Source organism: Poecilia mexicana, unplaced genomic scaffold, assembly GCF_051168715.1.
Source record: "Poecilia mexicana isolate PSO_F unplaced genomic scaffold, ASM5116871v1 scaffold_7, whole genome shotgun sequence".
NCBI classification, from domain to species: Eukaryota; Metazoa; Chordata; class Actinopteri; order Cyprinodontiformes; family Poeciliidae; genus Poecilia; species Poecilia mexicana.
In genome coordinates this window covers 7,347,712-7,370,112 of record NW_028263376.1, presented here as the reverse complement: position 1 = coordinate 7,370,112, position 22,401 = coordinate 7,347,712, and the positions used below count along the sequence as shown (strand labels likewise).

At 44.0% G+C, this 22,401-nt stretch overlaps 1 protein-coding gene across 7 annotated transcripts in view; it reads left to right on the top strand.

Annotated features, from left to right (window-relative positions):
- prkcz (protein kinase C, zeta) overlaps positions 1–22,373 on the top strand; it is a 97,287-nt gene extending 74,914 nt beyond the window's left edge. For 3 of the 7 annotated variants that reach the window (XM_015011628.2, XM_015011627.2, XM_015011630.2), the window contains 2 exons: positions 10,556–10,671; positions 19,269–22,373. In XM_015011628.2, coding sequence (XP_014867114.1) covers positions 10,556–10,671; positions 19,269–19,356 — 204 coding nt within the window. In that variant the 3' untranslated portion in view covers positions 19,357–22,373. The remainder of the gene's footprint in view (positions 1–10,555; positions 10,672–19,268) is intronic. The other 4 variants (XR_015763730.1, XR_015763733.1, XR_015763732.1 and 1 more) reach the window with 4 other exon arrangements.
- The last annotated feature ends 28 nt before the right edge of the window (positions 22,374–22,401 follow it).

The window sequence follows — 22,401 nt, the reverse complement described above, 5'->3', positions numbered from 1 at the left end:
CATGATCTGTGCTCTGACTCCACGCCCTGACAGTTCACTTAAAACACATCTGAAAAACAACAAAAGGCTGCACGCCCACATTTAATGTGAGTCAGCTCAGCGCGGCAGAGCACACAGCTGTCATTATGCATCCTGAAGCGCCTTCATCAGCCTCTGTTCTCTGGCTCTACTGTACATATGAAGGCCTTAAACAACACACAGAAAACACCCTCCTGTTGATGATCTCTGTGTGTGTGTGTGTGTGTGTGTGTGCGTGTGTTAGAAATAACTGATGTAGTTCTAAACACTGCATAGACTCCTGCAGCATCTGTTCCCCCCGGGTGAAGCAACAAGGCAAATAAAAGGGAATCATTAATCACACACATACTCACTTATTCATTCTGAAACCTTTGTACTGCACTTTACTTTTTATTCATAATAAAAATATAAAAGGATAAAAACAATTGTAGATCAGATTAAAAAAAAATCGTGTGGGTTTCTAGAATGATTCTCATCTTAATGTATGTTTATCATAATTTGAGAAAAATGGTGTCAATTAAATATACAAATGCAATATAATTCAGTCCAGCGGACCCCCGCCTATTCAAGATTGAGTAGTCAAAGGTTTCTTCAGTAAGTATGCATAAATATCTAAATATTTCATTTTCAGAGAGGCGTCTGAAGTATTTGTGAATTCTACCTGCAATAACCGGGATCTACTAAAAAAATAATTGAGCTTGGTTCTGTGAATGTGTCTGGAAATGGGATGTCATAAACAACCATTAGAGCTGATCTCTATCTGAAAGCTCAAGACTGATTTGCGTTGGAATCAAGAGTAATGAGTTATTACATGAACTGCACATGTTTCTTGTGATTGTGACATGAAGTCACCACTGGTCCTCATGTGTCCAGCTTTGTGAAGTTAACAGACTGACTAGAAATTTATGTTCACCTGCCACTTCATGAGGTACGTTGAGCTGGTTCGGTTTTGGAGCCCTTTCCTGTTCGGATCCTCCTTAATTCTTTGAGGCATAGAGTCAGCTGGTCTGGTGGTCTCTCCACGGAAACATCCCAGTACCATCCAGTGTTACACCAGCAACCAAAGTCTCTTAAAATGCCCATTCTGTTGGGATTCTGGGTTATTTTGAGGTTTGAGAAAAATGGTGTTCTCAAACTTAGCCTTAGCCTCCTTCTTTGCTTACATCAGTTTTGTGTCTGTTTTACTTTAGTTCAGTCCTTTCCTAGTGATTCTAGTTTATGATGTTTATTTCTTGTCTCTAGTTGTTCCTTGTTAGTCTTGTTTAATTATGTTCCTTTCGTCCAGTTATTCTTTAGTATTAGGTTAATTTCCTAGTCTCATGTACTCTTGCTCGCCCCCTGTGCCATTTTCTCTCTCTCTCCCCCTCACACCTGCAACCTGCTTCTAGTCGGCCATCTGTTCCCTGTTCTAGTAATCAAGATCCCCAGTATATTTACTACTTGCCGATTCCTCCTGTTGAATCCTGTTAAAAGTTATCATCTTTTTTTTTAAACTTTCAACTCCATTCTGCTGCTGCTGCTTCTGTGCATTTGGCTCCACTATCACCAACGTCATGACACATTCGTATTCACCACATCTGGATGCCAAATGCATGAAGATCCTGTCATGTGATTGGCTAATTTGTCTTAGCAAACCATTTCTGCATGGCCTGTAAGTGTGGAGCTGAATTTATCTGCATGTTTAAGTCTGAATGTATTTGATTACAGCATTTAAGTTCTTCTTTTTGGGGGCGTGTTTAAAGTATTTGGTCGCCTCCATCAACATACTTCAGTTTGATAGTAATTTGTGGTGGGACTCGATCAAAAATGTTTAATTGGGTTAATTGCAGGGTCTATTATTAAATCATAAAAATTAATTGCATTTTAATCAAAAATTATATGCCAGCAAAACAGACATTTATAATTTAAAAAACCACGAGCTCAGAAACAATTATATTAATTTGGAATCTGTTTAAGTTAAATAATCAAATTTTAATCAAATGATACATAGACAAAATAAACAATTCAAAACTCCTTTTAGTTGCCAAGTTGTTGAATAAATAGAAACACAATATTTATAGCTGTTTAATCTCCTGGTTCTTCAACCACCAGAGTGGAGCAAAGTGCTATTCTGGCCTTTCATCGTTCTAGTGTCTCAGGAAGCCCTGATTGTTCATGGAGTTTCTATAGAAATGTGGCGATCCAGAGGAACACGTTTCCCAGATAGCCTGGATTCCCCTGGAGGAGCTGGCCCAAGTGGCCCAAGAAGATGGATGGACAAACGGACGGACTGTGGATGCTGACATTGGCGTTGGGGACGTCTGTGCTACTGAAATGTTTAGCAATCGAAATGCTATGCGAGGCTTGGAAAACTGCTGCGATCATCTGCCCGATTTTGTACAACTTGAACACAGCAGTAATGTTCTCCAGTATTCAGTTCTGCTTCACGTCGTTTTAGAAGCAGAAACGAACGCACACTGGGGCTGCAAGAGAGGCAGCTCTGTCGTCCATTTCCGTTGTGCGTGGCTGTAGCTTGTGCACCAGAAACAGGCAACATATTATAATACAGGGACCTATGTATGTTCAAAAAAAAAAAAAGATTGATTGCATCAACATTTTTAACATGTTGAAATCGATTTAATTAACTAATCCAAATGAACAAGTTAAAACCCAGCCCTAATAATATTAGTACACTTCATTTAAAGACGCCTGTTAGCACACACAAGGTCACCTAGCAGAAATAAAACAGTCAAAAAAGTTGATCTTGGTATCGGTACGTGTCTGTTTGCCAACTGACAAGTGATGGAAAGCAGCTGCGTTCAAAGCATGAACCTTTTCAGGAATCTTTTGTCGATTCAGGATGGCTGTGGTCAGAAGGCACCTTGAGTCATATGTCAGTGTTTCTATGCGTCATTACTTTGCTTGCTAAACAGTGTCAAGTCATTGGAGATTCCGAATCCAAATTTGAAAAGGAGCATTTAAGGTCGCCTTGTTTATTTCTAGTTTCATGTTGGAACATTAGATGAGCGCTGCAGCTGCTTGCTGTGCAGATGTTAGCTGCAGGAATGACTGAAGTTTGGTAGAGAGCAGCAGCAGGTTTGATTTTTCCACTGGGGGGATTTCCAGCAGCATGAAATGTGCCTCTTTTAACCAGAGCTAACATCAACTTTTATGCCTCACCTATTGTAGGTCAACAGAGATTGAGCTAAAAACATCACCTTAAAAAAGAAGATAAAGGGTTATTCTGCAGTCTTAATATAACCAGAACTCAGACCACCAAAAAGCAGAAAACCTGCAGGACTTTAAACGTCTGGCTGCTTGAAAGGATTTGGGATTGGATCCAACTTTAGTGCAGCGCTGTGTAAAACAGCTAAAGAACACAAAACATGACCAGCTCCGTGTTCAGGAATAACACGGCCTCTTTCTCCAACTTCATTGCTTCAGAGTTCCCGTGGGACAATAAAGCAGAGCAGCAGGTAATAAAAACAGAAAATTGATTGTTTGTGTCTTAATGAGTTGTGCCTTAGTGCTTGTTCATTGGAGTCCCCCTCAGCCCAGCACCAACACACACACACACACACACACACACGCACACACACACTGCAGCGGGAAGCAGGTTGACGAAGCTGGGAGAAGTAGAGAAGCGACACTTTGTGGCCTTAAACCAAGAACCCGTCTCCGTCTCCGTACCTGGCAGGCTTGGCACGCCACGACTGCTGTTACCACATATTAATATTCATCAGACATTTCCTGAGGGGGCGGGGGCTTCTCTCTGTGAAACGACGACACGTTTGAACATCATTTACCTGCCGCTCGCTGTTATTCCCCCTCCAAATGCAGCGCTCCTTACTGCCGGAGCGCTGTCAGAGTGATGAGCTCGGAGTAGAGACTCGTAAGCTGGATGGTATTTCTCAGTGGCACTGAGAGCACATCTGAGCAGGAAGCAGGATGAACAAGCTGCCGAGGCATCGTTAAACAGCATTAACCCAGACGAGGCTAAACGTAGCGCTTTCACACCAAAAATGACATTCCTACTTTGGTAAACAAAAGCGGCTCCGTTTCAGCATCTGTTATTGAATTACGATACCTGCCCCAGTAGTGGACGTGAACATGCTGAAGTGCAAGGAATGTTTCATTTGATGCATAAAGCTTTGCATCAAACAACAAAATATATTTTTTCTGATATTTTAAAAAGATTTCACCCCCCTGACTGCAGTAAGAAAACACATGCACACATGCTCTTGTACTCCTATCGAAGACTTTGCATTGACTTCCATTAATTTCAGTACATTAACTGTATTTATGCCTAACCCACTTACCGCATTAGCGTATCATCAACCAAAACCGTGTTCACATCAAACCTGTAAGGCTAAAAGTGGAGCGCAGAATAATGTGAGAACTAGGGAAATGTCCTTACTTCACAAAAAAGACTTTCCTTTGTTGGTTAAACATGTTTTTAGACTTTAAGTGTTGCATGTACAAGTTTCCTCTCTCTCTTTATTTCTCTCTCTCTCGTGTTAAACTCCTTCATGTGGAGCTGTACTAAAGCACCACTCAGGGCGTCTGATTCATTGATGCTGTAGAGTAAACTGTAGTGTGTTCTGAGTCACCTGCCTTAGATTGAGCCAACTGTTGCATCAATGCTTTTGGAAAACACACACACACACACACACACACACACACCCTCACGGTGGTTGTTGTCTTCTGAGAGTGTCTGGTGTGTGTGTGTGCAGCCTGATGGACTCTTCAGTGCTTTCAGTGCAGCTCTGGGCTCAGTGTTGTATGCGCTGGGCCATTAGCACCTTCCTGCTCCCGCCTGCCTGACAACACATCAGAGAGACTGGGAGGAGAGGAGAGGGATGTGGAGAGATTAAAGAACTGAAAACAAGCGAGGCAGACACGAGCAGAGAGGAGGAGGCTGAGGACAGGATATGGGGGGGGAGGGAACTGACAGGAGCGTAGGTAGGAGAAGCTGAGAAAGAAATTAAATAAAAGAAGGACAGAAAGAGACTGGAGGAACAAGAAAGAGGTGATAGAGTTGTTTTCTGCTTCTTTAGAAACGATGCATTGAAGCATTAGAATCCACAATCCAACACTCTGCTGGAACTCACAGGATTAAACAGATTACCTAACGAAGCTCAGCTAAAATGAGGAGGATTTTGTTTTTAAGAGGAGGGCCACAAACTGATTAGTTTTAAGATTAAAACAGTATTAAAGGAAACTACCGAAGCCCTGTCTGTGTTTGGTTGATTTGAATTGGAGTAGGTGCGAGCAGTCAGCATCATCCCTGTAGAAGTACCTTCAGAGTGCTGGCCGTTTGGATCCTCAGGGAGGTCAATCCACCGGTGAGTCAAGAGGTCAGCTGGTGATCAGAGGCATCATTACAAGCTGTATTTACAGTTCACTCCAGATTATTCCAACTTTTCTGGTTTTCTACTTTTATACACTTCTCAAATCTAGATCATATTTTAAAAACGTTGAGTTGGTTGTGGCATGCTAGTCAGTGTTGTGCCAGTTCATCCTTAACAAGAACCAGTTCCAGGTCAGGCAGTTTAGAATGAACTAAATCACGTTCATAGTTCATCGCCTAAACAGACCCTTAATAAATATCCAGAGTTCAGTCCTGAAACTCGATTTGTAAATCTTTAGTTCACCTCCAACCAAAGCGCCTTTAGAAGGCGTCAAGATGAGCGGCGTCACCTTCTGCATAAACTGCACCATTTGCTTCTAAGTTCTCAAAATGTGATCTCCACTCATTCACAAACACCGACTACAGTAACAAAATCATTTCCTTTCTTAGATGAAATATTGTCTCAATGTATTTTTAGCTTGAGCAGCCTGTTAAAAACCCCAAATCCAGCCAGCACTCCATTCCTGAGCAAACACAGGTTGCACTTACAACATTATCTGTGAGGATCTGAAAAATAAAATCAGAAGAAGTTAGGCGGCTGCTTCACGAGGCTGGGTTCTGTGCTATAGATGTCCAGAGCTGGTAGGCGAGTCTGAGCTGTAATTTGAAGTCATAGACTTAACTGGTTCTTTGGTGTGTGTGTGTGTGTGTGTGTGTGTGTGTGTGTGTGTGTGTGTGTGTGTGTGTGTGTGTGTGTGTGTGTGTGTGTGTGCATGGAGGCTGGGTGGAAGGTATCACTCGTGTTATAAAAAGCTTAATCAGCAATAGTAGAAATTAACACTTACATGAAATTTAGAATGCTATACAGGCCTATTTATCAGATTTAATGAGTTTTTCCATCCTGGGCTACCATGATGTAGCCCATGACAACCACATAGAAATGTAACGGCATGGTAGACTCTGAGGGAAAATGCCACCTTCAATAAGAGACGAATTTCGAGGTAAAAATAAACGTAAACGATTCTTTTCAGATGATTAAATTGACAGCATAATTAAGATTTCTGCCACCAGATGATGATGATGATCTGAGGCACATTGGTACCAACCACATTATGCCTGCTGATGATGTTGATTTCAGTCCGGCCCACAAGTGAGTTCATTAACAAAAATGAATTAAATCGGAAAGAGGTTCCCATTAACCCACATGTGTGCTAACTAGTACAAACTGCCTTCTGATGACTTGGCCTGGAACGTTCCCTCCAGACGAGCTGAGAGACGCGCACAAAAAAAGTATCTGCTCAGCTGCCGCTAACAGAATGGTGTAGTTAAAATAAACATAAACCTGTAAAGATATTTCCAGACCTTTTCTAGACATGTTTGTTTGTGCCTGCAGTAGAATATGACAACCCTTTGTGCCCCCTACCTTTATTTGCCACCCGTCGTTTTAATGACGGAACAGTCAGTCTCTCTGCACTACTGCTGTCAGTAACAGTGAAGTGGGAATGACTTCATCTGCAGCACAGCGTCTCTGCATAGTGACAGTTCAACAGCACAGATCATGTTCAAACAAACAAAACAACAACAACAACAAAAAACTGCTTTATCAGCACCAGGGGTTATATTAGGATTCAGCAGAGATGGTGACTCAAGTTTTAGATGGCGACATGAGTCACACTTAAGTCGTAAAAATAAGATTTCACACCTAACTTAGACTTCTACCCTACAGACCTGAGTCTTACTCTAGTCCTTAACTCACCACACAACAAGGAATAACTGGAAGTGACTTGGCACAAGCAGCTAGAGAAAGTCTGTCTCGCTCACTCGAAGATCTTTGGTGTTGTAAGTAACATAAGGTCATTTTATTTATACAGCACATTTTCAAGTGCTTTACATAAACTAGTAGGGCTTTCTCTAGAAACCCCTATTAGTATAGTACACATTGAGTGTTATAAAAACATTCAATGCCTCCTATCTCTGTTGGCACACTTACTCTATGTTGGTAATTGAACTCCTACATCGTCTTCTTTTTACACCAATCCCAATTATGTTTGTGTGAGGAAAGCTTCCTAAGTGAATCCCTTTGCTTTGTAGGTCAGATTGTAGTTGATGGGCAGCGCTGCAGTGAGTTCAGGCCTCTCTCACTCAACTATAGGCCCAAACAAGAGACATCACAAGAAGACTGACCTTTTCACTTGTCTTTCAATGAGTCACGGCTTCTGTGGAGCTTGGATTCTTATAACGTCAAGTTTTGTTAGATCAGATGTGCAAAATACAAAAGTTCTCATTTTACTTGGTCCAGTTTTCTGGGTGGCAGCTGGAGCCAGACCTGGACTGGAGCGCATACTTTACACAAGGCTGATGTTGACAAATAGGACTGAGTCACAGACCACATAATCATATTTTAAATGCAACACAAGAGTGATCAAAGTAGTGTTTGTAAAGAAGCTCCTCCCACTGAACAAAGTCATTCTTCCTCCTGAGCAAGCACATGGCGACAGTGAACAGGTAACTGCATGGTGCTTTGATTTAACGTGTCCAAGTCTGCAGTTTTTCTTTCCCTCTGTGAGGAGCTGGAGTCCAGAGGACTCGGTAGTTCTTGTATTTAGGTCGGTCCTGGGTTCTGTTTGTGGATGCGGGGGGTAATTGTTGGCTCGCAGAGCGCTCTCAGCTTAACTCGATCCATGTTCATGTATTAACCAACCGCTTCCTGTCAAGTGTTGCTCCAGGGCTTGAAGGACATCCAGCTTTGCTTTCTGCTTTTGGCCTTGTTGCATTGAGGTTTGCGCAGACGACCTGAATATCTGTTGCACACTTCTGCTGTGATGTGCACAGACTTCATGATCATTTGCAACAGTGAGCAATGACTCACTTGCTGAATTTAGCACCGCAAAGATTATTTTGTGCTTTTTGATATGATCAACGTGTAATCTTCTGCTTTTGCCATTAATGGCATTTTTAAAGAACCTCCAGTGAGCATTAACTGATAAGACAAGACGCCCCCCTCACCCGATCATTACCAAAATAAGCTAAAACAAATGTCCAGTCGTCCAGTCAGGTTTAGTCCACCTGAAGAGACTTAAACCCTCCCAAACCTCATGAAGAAGGAAACATTGTACTTGTTTGTGTTCTAGGAAAATGTCCTCAGCCTCATATTTAAAAGGGTGAGTTACTGATGTGAAACCATGGAAACACAGCAGACAAAAAAATTTCCCAGCTGAATCACTCCAGCTCAATTATTCTGCTGCCTCTACATTTCAGCATTTTGTTGTTTTTCTATCCTCTCGCCGTCACTGCCGCAAAAAGAATCCCCCCACCCCCGTTTTCGCTGCATGTGGAAAGGACCAGGTGGACTGAACAGAAGAGTATTTATTTTTGGGCTCGCTGTTTGCTTAACCACCTAACATGTGCAGGGGTATTTTCCTTTCCTCAGACGTGCCTCGGGTCAAGCACAAAACATGTGTTCACCGCAGATGCGGCAACAGTAACGCTCCTACTCTCTCTCTTTTTTTTTTTTCTTTTTTTTTTTTTTTAGAGAAGTTCACAATCACACAGAGGCTTTGAGTCTCTGCTTTATCAGCAGAGGGCCAGGACAATCTGTCACAAAACTTCCAACGTGGGAAAAACACAATGAGTTCTGACGAGAGAAATGAAGGACAAATATTTCTGGGACTACTTCAGCACTAGGCAAAAAGAAGATTAAGAAGCATTGAGTGTGTAGAATAAGGGGGGGGATCCTTCACATTTCCAGTAGTGGTATACTTACTGTAGTAGTTTTCTGAAGGAAAACAGCAGCAGCTCAGTCCACTGTGTGAATGTGACACATGGACTAAATTTACCCACAATCCCCTGCACACTTGGTCGTATTGACATACAGAAAGAGGTTACAATATAGGTTGTAATGTCTTTTCCTAATAAGAATGTAGAAAGTGTGACAGGCCTTCGTAGCTATTAAGTCTGAATATATGGTCATTGATACAGTCTCCAAATATGAATTTATGTGAATTTATAGATCAAAAGATTTATATGGCAATATAAATCTTACACAAAGCCAGATAAAAATCTCATATTTGGGGATTTATACTTGTTAAAACTGTTACAATGTTGTGACAGTATAATATGAGACGGATCATCTGTGAAAACATGAAGCTCCTCTACCTCCTCCCAGTGCGATTATTGCCGTCTGAAGAAATGCACCACCCCCACTCAGGAACAGTCAGGGCCAAGAGGAGGGTCTTAATGCTGTCAGTTATGCTCATGTATGTGCTGCTCAGCGTACTAACGGTGGAGACAGAACTAGACCGTTCCAGCGGTTTATCCGCCATCCTCGGTTGCCATACTTACTATCCTAAACCTTCATGGTGGTGTGTCTGGGTCGGTGTGGATCAGCACCCTGTGCCTCTGTTCCCTGGGGCTGCTGGGACCTTCCACCATCCTCACCACTCCAACGGTCAGTCTGGATTTAATGAAGTTTATCAGACAATTAGGATGTGGACTTAAGATGTCATTTTTATAGAGAATATTTGCCCCTGGCACTTGTAGACAACCATCTTCTCAGTATGATATGCCTGAAATGCCAGACATGACACATTTAAAGCACAATAATAACAAATAAATTGTTCCAGTTTGCAACAACTATTTCCTCGAGGCAGTTTTCAAAACAGATAGAAAAAAAAATTCCTCTGTATTCAGAAATTTGTAGTCCATTCAAACTGTACAGATCATTTCAAAGTCAACTATGACTTAGAAAATCCAGCAGATTAAATCAAGTCACTGACTTCCTGTTGAATGAGCATGTGGCGACAGTGGCCCGTGGTTGCATCATGCTCTTCGTTGGGCAGCAGCAATCTGTCACACAGAGCCAGCGTTAGCGACGGTGCGGTGCGTAGCAGAGAGACGGAGCTACAGGGACAAAAACACTGAAACCTTTCAAACACGCGTCCAAAGCCGTATGCCTCTGGGACCGACCCGGCTGGCAGCACGTCGCCAGTCTCTAAAACTCGACTGAAAACTTCCAAAACGGCAGCGCATGAAAAACAGAGGAAGACCAAAAACAAACAGTGTATTAAGAACAAATCAACACGGTCATTAGCTGTGTTTTGACACAGGCTGTTTGTTCTTCTCTCCATGGCCACCACTCCGTAATTCTGGAGAGAAAAACTGTTGTGGCACACGGCGATGACACATGTTAATGGGTTTGTTTTTCTTCAGCTGGAAAAGAAGGAGATGACGGCGCCCTTCAAACCTCAAATCTCTGATGAGTACGGCCTGGAAAATTTTGACACGCAGTTTACCAACGAACCAGTGCAGCTAACACCAGACGACGAGTGAGTACTGCTCCTTCTCTGCTCCTTCTCTGCTCCTTCTCTGCTCCTTCTCTGCTCCTTCTCTGCTCCTTCTCTGCTCCTTCTCTGCTCATATGAAGTGTCTGTAGTTCTAATTAATGCCGTGAAAAAGTATGTGCTCCCCCTTACGTATTTGTTCCTTGCAATTTGTTGCACTGAAATGTTACCTGTTATCTAACAGATGTTACTCTTTGACTAAGATAACGTGTAAAGGTAAAAGCAGATTTAGTAAAAAAAAAAAATCCTCATAAATTCCCCGCTAAAGTAATGAATGTGTTCAGTTTCTCCCACAGTTCCTGCATGAACTATTTTTGCATGAATTCGTCATGCTTGTATGTGATGCATTTGGAAAAATAAAGGTCAAGTGCTGCAGTTACCATACTGATTGTGCCATTCGGGCCATTTATTTTCATACATTTATCTCCTGGCCACTTTAACTAAATAACTGAATTTTAATATGACTAAATTCGTCATCAAAATGCTCTCTTCTACATATTTTCCTGCTTTAGCTGTCAGAAAGGAATGAATGCTTGGCCGGATAGCAGCCCAGTAGGGCAACCTGTTTAATAGGAGACTCTTAAAGGAGAATTAAGTCAGTTTTTGTCCGAAATAAATTATTGATTTTGTTTAAGCATGTCAGCTGACAACAGTTTTCTATATTCGAAGCAGCCTGTGCTGTTAGCACACCTGTAGCTACTTGCTACCGTGGCTGAAGGAGAAGGTATAGAGACTGAAGGCCAGAGCTCACACACTGAGCTCACACACTGAGTTCACACACTGAGTTCACACACTGTACCTACAGAACTGGGGGGCAGAAACAATTCAGAAGGATATGTCTGTTTTAATCATTTTATGGTCGATGCAATTAGTGTGAGAGAGGGGGATTCATAGGTCCATACAGCAACAGATTTATGGATTATCTGCATGAAGAAGTTATTCGGTTTATATCTTTCAGTCATTCCCAATCAAAGTGCCATTTACTGACACCAGGAAGACTTCAGTTCACTTTATTTATGTGGTGCCGATTCACAAAAAAATGTCATCTTAAGGCACTTTGCAAGGCAGATAGAAGCAGTTCATGTACAGAAGTATGTAATCAAATAAATCCAATGATATGAAGTCACTTACAGATTTTTCAATTTGGTTTTAGTTCGATAAGCAGTCAAGTTGAGGCAGTTATTGCTTTAAAAATTCCACCTAAGAAAATACCTCGAATTACATCGCAGCAATCCCTCCTCTGGAGCAAGCATGACGCTTTCTGCGGGCAGTCGGTCTCATTCAGTGGTTTGCTTTACAGCAATGGTGAGCATGCATATGGTAGCAGTGGGTAGGAATGGCTCCAGTTTAACAGGAAGAAACCTCCAACAGAACCAGAACCTGGCTCAGTGTCAGCAGCCCAAACTATAGAAACACAGGAGCACTAATCCAGGAGTTTCTTCTAAAAAAGTAAAAAGTAAAGGATTAATGGAGGCAGTAGCTCCTTCAGGAACATTCTCATTCGAACACAAGACGAGACAACACTGGTGGTAGATCAGAGACGCCATCTTCCTCCAACTCATCCTGGACGATTCTCCTCACTTAAACCAGTAGACTCGATTTCTGGAATCCCAGTAGAGCATTTTCTTTTACCAACTGCAGTTGAGCAGCTCCATCTGGGAGGGAGGGAGGGAGGGAGGGAGGGAGGGAGGGATGGAGGGATGGATGGATGGATGGATGGATGGATGGATGGATGGATGGAATCCACGTTTATTCAGGTCTCACTGTGAAGCTCTACATCATTGTTACCATAGCAACACGTATTGCTGCAACACATCATCGGACATGTCACAGTGTTCCTGTCGGGTAAAACTTACCCCTTTAGACAAGAACAAAGATGATTAATACCTTCTGTTAACAACAGCAAACATACAGAGAGTCTGGGAGGGAGAAGGAGGGGGCTTAATGGGAGATGGTGGTGGTGGGGGGACATGTTCCCTCCATCCGTGGTGAACACGGAGAAGCCCCTCCTCGTCCTACCTTCACGCCAGCGCTGCATGCTGTTCCATCTTCCCACAGGACTTTCTCATCAAATACAGCAAAACATCCCCCACGGGGTTCCCAGGCTGATGTCTTTATCCATCAGGGACATTGTCTTGATTAACACCAGCATGGAGCTTTTAGGGCCTGACGGGAGCTCTTGTTTAAGATTCGACTTTTCGAGAGAAAAGAGGCTGAGGATATCTGGCACGACAACAGACATGAGTCGCGCTCTGCTGCTGGGGATCGTCTGCAGACGCAGCACGAAGACACAAGCTCGGCCTGTTTTCCTCTGTGCCATTAGAAACAGCTTCCATACGCCTTTAATAAGGCCTGCCAATAGATACCAGGCTTTTCTTAGACAAGATTTTTCTATAAATCCATGCAGGATTGATTGTTCAGGCTCCAGCATTTAAACTTCTCCTGCAAAGCATTTATTGGACTGTTTTTTGTTTTTCATCAATCTCTGAACAAAGCAGCTGCTCAAAAACAGACGGACTGAAAATTCAATACCCACTACGTATAATACACTTTAAAAAAGACAGGCCTCTCATAAGCAGGAAGAAATGGACATGTTAATAAGGCTTGACAGTTTAATATTAAACAGGAATGAAACTCTGTGTTGTTGAAGCATACTCTGTAGGACTGTGAACATCTAGAAAGAACGGGGCTGTAGCGGTTCTAGAACCTGTTGAGGTTTTTGACTCTTGGACTTGTTCTGATCTCAGAGCTGGTCCCAATCTTCTGCCTCCTGATGCTCTTACAATCAGGACTTTCTGGCCTCAGTTCTGATCTTCTAGCTGCTTTATGCTGACAAAACACCCAGGACCAAAACCTGCTGCAGCATCCTGACCTCAGTCTGAGACAACGGGTCAATAAAGCATTTTGAATTGAACAAACTCTAGCGCTAACTGATAGTCTGCTATTACCAAAGAGAGGAGGAGTCTGCAGCAGTCTGTAGGCTGATCAGATTACTGCCGATTTCTGCTGTTTGTCTTCTCTTCATAGGAAGACAACAGATGTGCAGAATGATGCCAGATTATTTTCAGTTTCAGTATTTAGGTCTGTTTAAGTCTCGCAGCATCATATTTGAGATATGAATATCACAGTTCAGATCTCTGACCTGTAGAATCGCAGCCTGCCAGACATGCTGCCCCCACCTGCCCATCCTGGATCCTCATTATGTTCACCTTCAGCTGGAGCAACATGAACTTCCTCCGGTCCTGTGAGGTGACACTGAACTAATGTCACACCGCGTCTCCTTCAGTCTGAAGGTGCCGCTTTGCTTGTCAGACTTCAGAGCAGAGCTCATTAAAACGCTGCAGCAGGGTGAAGCTCCACCCCTCGTTGTGACAGGGTGTGATGAGGGGGGTCTGTCACAGACCTGTGTGGGTGGGTGGGTGGGTGTGGAGCGCCTGTTGGTTCAGGAGTGGAGACATTCGTGCGGCCTCAAGCAACACATCAGAAGATGGAGCAGGACAGGGTGGCCTGCAGCACCGTTTCAAGCGGAGGCTGTTTGATGGAGTCACATGAGCTTCGCTCCTCACATCCCCCAGAATCCCTCTCTGCTCTCCTGCGTATGAAAGGCAAATTAACAAAAAAAAGGAGAAAATAAAAGAAAGACCCACGCATCTTTTCCTGCGTCTCGCACTTTGTCTCCCCTTCCCTTTCTCTTCCCTCTGTTACCAAGGAGAGGGGCTGGCGTCGCCCACTCCCGCTAGGAGGGGGGTGATGCAAAAAGCACTTCAGTCTCCTCTCGCTCCCACTCATGATGGGCTTGGCACGAGAAGAAAGAAAAGTGAAAGCTGTGTGGGGAGAGAGGAGTGTAAGCCCTCCATGTTAGAGATTTACATTGCTACATTAAAAGCCAGGATTGCTGGGGGCCCACGCCTGCCTGGTGGGGTGGGGGAGGTGGCGGAGGGGTCTTTGTGCCAGCTCTGTCTGGGAGAAAATGGCTGTCTCAGCTACTGCCAAGGAAATCACGTTTTGTGTCCTCTGTCCCTGGTCCAGGTGTGACAGGTAGCTGTAGTGAGAGTCATCGCTGCTCATTGATGGTCAGTCTGCCAGTTACCCCCCCTCCCCCCCAGCCCTCCTCCCGTCCATCCATTCTTCTAATTTTGCAGCATGTTGCAGTCTGTTCTCACCTCAAGAAGTCCCAGCAGAGTCTTTAGGAGCCTGTTGTGTTCACACCGTTTTACGATCAACAGGAACTCATCTGTGAAAAGTTTTGCACTGCAGTCCAGCAGTTGGTCAGCATGTTCAGGTTGGCCAACTCTAGTCGAAGGTTTTATCAGCAGGAATGTTCCTCTGGGATTCCTGACTGATCCATATGTACGGCTGGGGGTGGCGGTAAATCTCCTACCGTTCCTCTAGGATGTTGTTCTCAGATTGTGTAACCCAACGCTGATCCATGTCTGAGCTTATTGCTGGCTTTTATGACCTGGATCCAACAAACAACGTGAAGTCTTAATGATGGGAGCGTTTGAGAAACTGCTGCCTTTTGTAATATATCGATCCATTACTGCCGATGGGTCACCTTTACTGCTTCCATAGAGGTAAGAGAGAAAGCAGAGAGCCCATGCTGCTAATAATATGGAATTGATTTTCTTGCTGAATCATCAGCGAGTGAGAAGGCCTGAGTAACAGCAGGGATGTGGGCAGTTTGCTGCTTTGGAGCAGCAGTACACTCTGTGTGTGTGTGTGTGTGTGTGTTTGTTTGTAATACCTTGTGGGGACCATTTTCCTGACACATACTGCATTGTGGGGACCCACTGCTTTTTGTGGGGACTGAAGCCTGGCCTCCACAAGGGGAAACGCTGTTTTTGGGTCAGGGGTCAGGAATAGGGTCAGGATAGGGGTAAGGTTTAGGCTGTAGAAATGAATGGAAGTCAGTGGAAAGTCCCCACAAAGATAGCCACGCAAAAGTGTGTGTGTGTGTGTGTGTGTGTGTGTGTGTGTGTGTGTGTGTGTGTGTGTGTGAACACAATGTCAAGTAGGAGACACATGAGCAGTGATCCTAAAGAAACAACTGTTGCTGCCATCAACCAGAGAAGGTTTATTCAATGAACACAGTTCTGAAGAAGGAAAACCTATGAGGTGATTTCTTAACAGCAGGTTGAGAACAGGCAGTGCTCAGAGAAACCAGATCAGACTCTACAGGCCTCAGATGACTGGCTGGGTGTTAGAGTCCTCCCTCCAGCAAACCTACACTAGAGTGGACAGAATTAAAATCTGTGCTGCAGTGGCCTAGTAAAAGTCTAAACCTCAATCTGAATGACGTGTTGATAGTTTAATTTGTCTGCCCATCTAAATGAGCTGCAGCCATGTTTTAAAGAGCAGGCTGGCCCCGCTGTCCTCCTGACGGGTTCTGAGCCGTCCTGAACTGTTCCACATCCTTCTGAACTGGTTCAACTGTTCCCAACTGGTCTGAACCGTTCCGAACCATTACTATTGTCCCAAACTGACCCAACCATTCCCGACTATTCCTGACCAGTCTGATCCATTCCATACTGTTACCATCGTTCCAAACCGACCCAAACCATTCCCAACTGTTCCTAACCGGGTTGAACTGTTCCTTCTGTTCAGGACCATTCCCAACTGTTCCCATACATCACTCCGTTTCACTTTGACTCAGCAATCCCTCATCTCTGAGAGAACACCGGCGGATGCAGTGAAAAGTCCAACATGTGGAAGTGCTATGGATATTTTCCTCTCTGGGGAAAAATCCTCCTGTGGTCATTATTGTAATAAGGTGTTAACATCGTGGCAGGAAAAACGTCTGTCTTCCATCATTAGTAAAGATCCAGAGAATGGCCTAACCCATAAAACCTGACCTTTTCTTTATTAGACAATGGCCTTTGTTGTAAACAACTAAAATAAAACCGTCTCAAATGAACCGTTTTGCGTCTCTAGGGAGCGAATCTTCTGGTAGTTTTTGGTAAAACTGCTCAGACTCGTGTGATTGTGTCCCACAGTCACTCTGAGTTTACGCCGTAAAGTGTTGGTTTGAGTGGCGTCCAGCCTCCCCGGTCCTCCTCATCCTCCTCCTCCTCCCTCCCTCAGCGCGCTCCTCTCTCTGCATCTGGTAATGCTTTCAGCTCCTCCTGGCCTGGAAGAGAAGAATGCAGTGTTTGTTTTGGTCCCCTCCCAGAGCGTCTCCTCTCTGCTTCGTGTCCCTCTCCGTTGCTCCGTCTCTCCGCCTTTCAGAAAGTTCCTCCGTGTTCTAAATCCAATTGTTGTCTCGCTGGTTGACCTCCTCCTACGCTCGCGGCTCTTCACACGAGATCAGACGGAAGAAAAATATTTGCTTCATCAATATTCCGCTCGGCACACTCGAGGAAAGACACTGTAGTGTTTTATTCACTTGTCCCGGTGCTCCGTGTGGGTGGGACGGGCAACCTGTTGGACGCCGCTGGTGGCCCTTAACGGGAGACTCCCACCCACCTGGTGGACCACTCAGCGCACCTTTTGTTTCAACTTCAAAGCCCCCGCCCCCCGCTCAGGGTCTGCAGGGAGAAAGCCTCCCAGCCTTTCTAGCAGGAGGCTCCTTTTTGGGTTTCGTCTCTCCGACCCCCCCAAACCCCCAGCACACACACAGATGAGTAAACACCCTGTTGCTACAGAACAAGAAAGCAGCAGCGTTGCTAAGGGAGTCCATTTATTTTTACTCTGCTACTCCTCACTCTCTATTTATGGGGTTCCACTTCATTTACCTGCGATGACGCTTTTGTTGTTAGCAGAAATATTCTCAGAAAAATAAACAAAACAAAAAAAAAAAGATTGCTTTTAATTTTGCTGCCTGGGGAGGAAATACATGGCTTTTTGTTCTGAAGTGAGCTGAAAGAATGGGCCCATTGGGGTGCAGCAGAGCAGGTAGAGGCTCGAACTGCACGCAGATGCTGAGAGACGATAAAGAAGAGCGGCTTGTTCAGGTAACACCTGCGCTGCAAATCAAGCACCATTATGAAGTTCTTGCTGTCGGTTTCAAAACCAGCTTGGCTTCTCCTTTGATTGGTGAACCCAGAATGTGAATGCAGTTTGTAACAGTGGAATGAAGATCTGTCTACGGTCTATACGCTCCCGACGGGGTGAGCAGCAGTGAGGAGAACTCCCCTTCATGATGACAAAGAGTCAACAAGCTTTTGGGATTAAAGTCAAACAAAATGTCGAGGTTTGATCGTTAGAGACACGCCGGCCCATCGGTGGCGCCAGAGATGGACACAGAAAACACAGGACGACACTAGGTCTTTTCACGATAACAAATTTTGCTCGCCGATAAATTGTCCCAGAAGTCATTGCGATAAATGATAACATTGTTGTTTTGAGACCATTTTTAAGTAATGGTAATGGCAAAATAATAATTCAAGAGCACATTCTAAAAGATCAGTAGACTTTATGAGCATTTTGACACTGGAACTGGAAGACATTTTAATTATCCAAAATAAATAAAACAAATAAAATTAACTTTGAAGTCTTTGTAAACAAAACTGACCTTCAGTAGAAGGGATAGTTGACACCAAATCACCAAACTTAAGACTTTTATCATCCAGTTTTTGGTAGAAAGAGAGAAAAAAAAAAAGATAAACGATAAATCATGTCAATGGAAATCATTGAGCTTGTTTTAATTTATCATGCGATTAATTGGTTTGTTGATTATTGTGGCAGGCGTAGACGACAGCGTGTTTGTTGTTTGAGAGAGTGAGGAGCATGCGGGATAGAGAGAGACGGAGCTATGATGTCATCATGGCTCCATGGAAACATGAAACTGGTTTTCAGAACCCAACCTAAAAAAATAAAATAAAAAAGGTAGTTTCTAGTGACCAAAGACACCGACTCTGTGTGGATGCAACAGCCTAGGTAAAAAAATAAAAAACCATTTGAGGATGTACCCAACACCCTCTCCGTGGTGACAGCAGGATGCTGTGGGCTTGCTTGCTTCTAATCAAACCAGGGTTTTGTTAAGGTGGATAAAATTATGAGCAGTTCTAGAAATGTAAAGTTTGATTTCATTTTGCTGCTCCACAGCGAGTCCAGGCATACAGTCAAATTAACGAAAATGACGAAGGAAGGAAGTTTTAAATGCCCGAGCCAGAGTTCAGAACCGAATTTGATAAAATATCAAACATCTCCTATTGAACCTGAGACCTTCTCCCAGTGTGACTGATTTAGTGAACTTTTACAAAGTAGAACAGTAAATATTACCACTTTGATGAGTTGAATGCTGCTTGCCATAACGCTGCAACAATGCATTGGATTTTGTCCCTAGTAGAGTTTTCAGGCAAATCGTTCAGGATAAATATCACATTAAAGGTCAAGAAAGCTTAGAAATTACATTTTATCATTCATATCCCAACAATAAAGCATTTTAACAGGATGCGTAAACTTTTATATCACGGTATGAAAAAAGTTTTTTTCTGTAAGACAGGACATATTTCCAATTGCAGGCCAGCAGGTTTTGATGTTCAGATTGGCAGATTAAAATCCAAAGATTTTAATCTGCCAGCTGATTTGTTTTTACTGGAGCAACTCTAACAGGTTTTTTTTTTCCTCCTTCTCCTCCTCAGGGACGTCATCAAGAGAATAGACCAGTCAGAGTTTGAGGGATTTGAATACATCAACCCCCTGCTGCTATCCACAGAGGAGTCTGTATGAAGGAGAGAGCAGCTTCCTCTGTCGCCCACCTTCTGTCTGTCCAAGCTGCTGTCTTAGCCAAAAATACAACCAACACAAGCCAACAGTGGAAGGCCAGGAGGAGGACGATGAACTCGCTGCACCGGTCATGAAGGCGATACGAGGGGCGGGGGGACTTTCTCCAAAAGTCCAGGAGAGTTTCCTTCCTGGACTTTTGGATTGTTTTGTGGAGTGGCAGACTCTGCTGTCTGTGTAGTTTGTAAGTGGAAAACAAACCGTGGACTCCGGGAACATTCCCTACCCTTCTGTTCTCCTCTCCTTTTCTTTTTTCAGCTTATTTCCATCCTTGAGTCAAAGCATGACCGGCTTTGTAATTTCAGAGCAGAAGTGTGTCATTCTGTGCCTGCCATCGTGAAGACATTTCAACCCGTCCCAGGATGACGACCAGAGTTCTGTCCGAGAGCTTCAGATGACTTTAGGTGCACCCGGTCCTCATTTCTGTTTTCCTATCTCGTAGACGAGGCCACACCTCAGACCAAGCAAGAATGTACAATGACGACGTAAAGAATTGGGTTGTTGCGTGTTACGACGTAGGTAACTAATCCAAAATTGACGATGCCTTTTGTTGATGCGACTGGCACATTCTCATTCTCAACCGTAAAATGTTCTCTCTCTTTTTTAATCTTCTCTGATTGTCTCTAACTAAACATGGGACTCTGTCTGAGAGAGTAGTTTTTATTTAAAAAGTGCCTCAAAGATCAAATGAGTTCTGTCTCTGATTGCTCCTCCTGGACCTTCTCTGCCCACCGGCTCCAGCCGATCAGTCCAATTCTCCTGTTTTCAGTATTAAAACCTCTCAGCGATTATTGCCTATAAGTTTGCTTGAGCAGAATCGGGACACAGTGAGAGCTTGTTGAGTCTTCAATGTCTGAACAGAGGCCATCCCCAGCATCGCACTTCCTGCTGGACAGAAGCATCCGCACTCGTCTGGTTCTAACTTCCATGCGTCTCCGTCTCCAAACCAAGGTTGGCTTTGCTGGATGTAGTTTCAGCTCAGAGCCTCATGTAGCTGGGCTTTGGATCCGCAGTGGACCATAGAAAACCAGCAGAAGGTTTCTAGAGATGAACTTCTGACGGTTTAACCTTGTTGCGTTAGCCGATAGCTGTTTGGTATCAGCCAGACAGTTTGAATTTACAGGTCTCGTTCACCAAACTGGGTAGAATTAAACGAACGATGACCTAAGCTGTTACCAGAAGGTTCTGATAGGATGGAGCAGGAGATGGATGGGTGGAGCCTGCAGTGCTGCCGCCGCTACTCCGATCTGTTGTGGTGAAGAATGGCTGAGCCAAAACCCACCATACCCAGCTTCACGCTCTGCCCCGACTCTCACCGCCGTTAGGAGAGACGGATCATGACCAGAATCACAAGATGCCGGATCTGAGCTTCCCCTGCAGGCTGGCTGGGTTCTGCCTTACAGACTGCATCAGCGGTTCTGTCACCCGGATGACTTAAACTGACCAGAACTGGTTGTGGACGTAGAAATGAAACGTCTGGAAATGTGACAGGCTCACTGTGTTCAGTTCCAGAGTCTATATCCTCTGTCTGCATCTGGACCTGAGCTGATCCCTGAAGCTTAGAACCTGTTGAGCCCTGGATGAACAAAGTCAGCTTTCCTGAACATTGAGACCGTATTGATAGATCAGCCTCACTCTGCTGTTCTCTTTGACCTAAACCTTTCACACTCTTCTCAAGATGGGACCTCTAACTCCACCGGCTGTGTGCGGAGTCAGGAGGAAGATAAAACGGATAACTACGTGGCGTTCTGCTGGACACTAGAGGAGAGAATTGGGAAGGTAAACCAAGGCCCAGCTTGGTTGGATCATCAGCATGAGCCGTCTCTTCAACCTTTGATTCCTGTGTGATGTAAATGCATCAGTATGTGCAACAGGCCTTTGGTTTCTTGTGAAGGTCCTTCTGCCTGAGTCCAATGCTCGGAAGGTTTCTAGTTAAAGCAGGGATCGCACCATTGATCTAGTTGGACAGCTGGAAGAGGTGTCGGTTCTACACCGAGCCATCCTCACAGTCCAGAGCCCAGCCTCCTCATGCAGCTCAGCCGCAGCGCACACTTTGCAGTTTGAAGGTAATCAGGGTTCTAGCTGATCCACTTACTGCCACTCACACAGCTGACATTTCTGGAAACAGGAGCTTTGAGCTGGGATCACAACATTGACTGTCACATTTTCAGGTTCAGATGTTTTGTTTTCCTCGCGTTGCAAATATTTTCTTTGAACATAAAAAGCGCAGACTGCTACCCTGAGACGGATAATGAATGATTCTTCTGTTGAAGAAAAACAACTGGAGTGGCTAATGCATTTAGTACATTTTTATACATGATCTACTGAGTTGGGCATTTAAGTTTGAGCTTTTTTTTCTTTTTTTTTAATACAGAAAAGTCTGGAAACACCCAGGTTCTTCCATCGTCTTTCGCCAGACTTCTCCTGGAGCAGTACTGTTGTGTTCAGGAACCCCGTAATGATCTGTGAATATCAGCTCTGAGGATGGAGGTCGATCTCCTCGGGGGGGTTAGAGGAGCTCTCTGTGGGCCAGGAATTACGAGATGAACTGTGACCTGTGCTAATTTGATAATGACATAATAGGATTAATTAGCTCGCCTTGACTCTGAATCTTAATAATCTGCAGGGTGGGATCGGATAGATAGCGAAGTGCTTCGGTTTCCACCAACATGCTGGTGGAGATCAGAGGAAGCCTCCCCGATAAACTCCACCCGTTTCACTGCATGTTCTAAACGATTTCGTTGAGCTTTTTGTACATCAGATAACATGTTTTCTGAGGGACCAATGGATGAACTGGAAGTCCTTGAATCCAAACGTCAGAACACTTTAAAGAATGACTGAAAAATGAATGAAATAAGACCACGATTTTTATTAAATATAATGCTGGGTCAATCTGCTTACCGTTGCTTCACCACATCCTTGTAAATATGTGTAATTATTAAAATGATACTGGTTTTCCGTGACCTGGCTCCATCCTTGTTTGATTTGCAG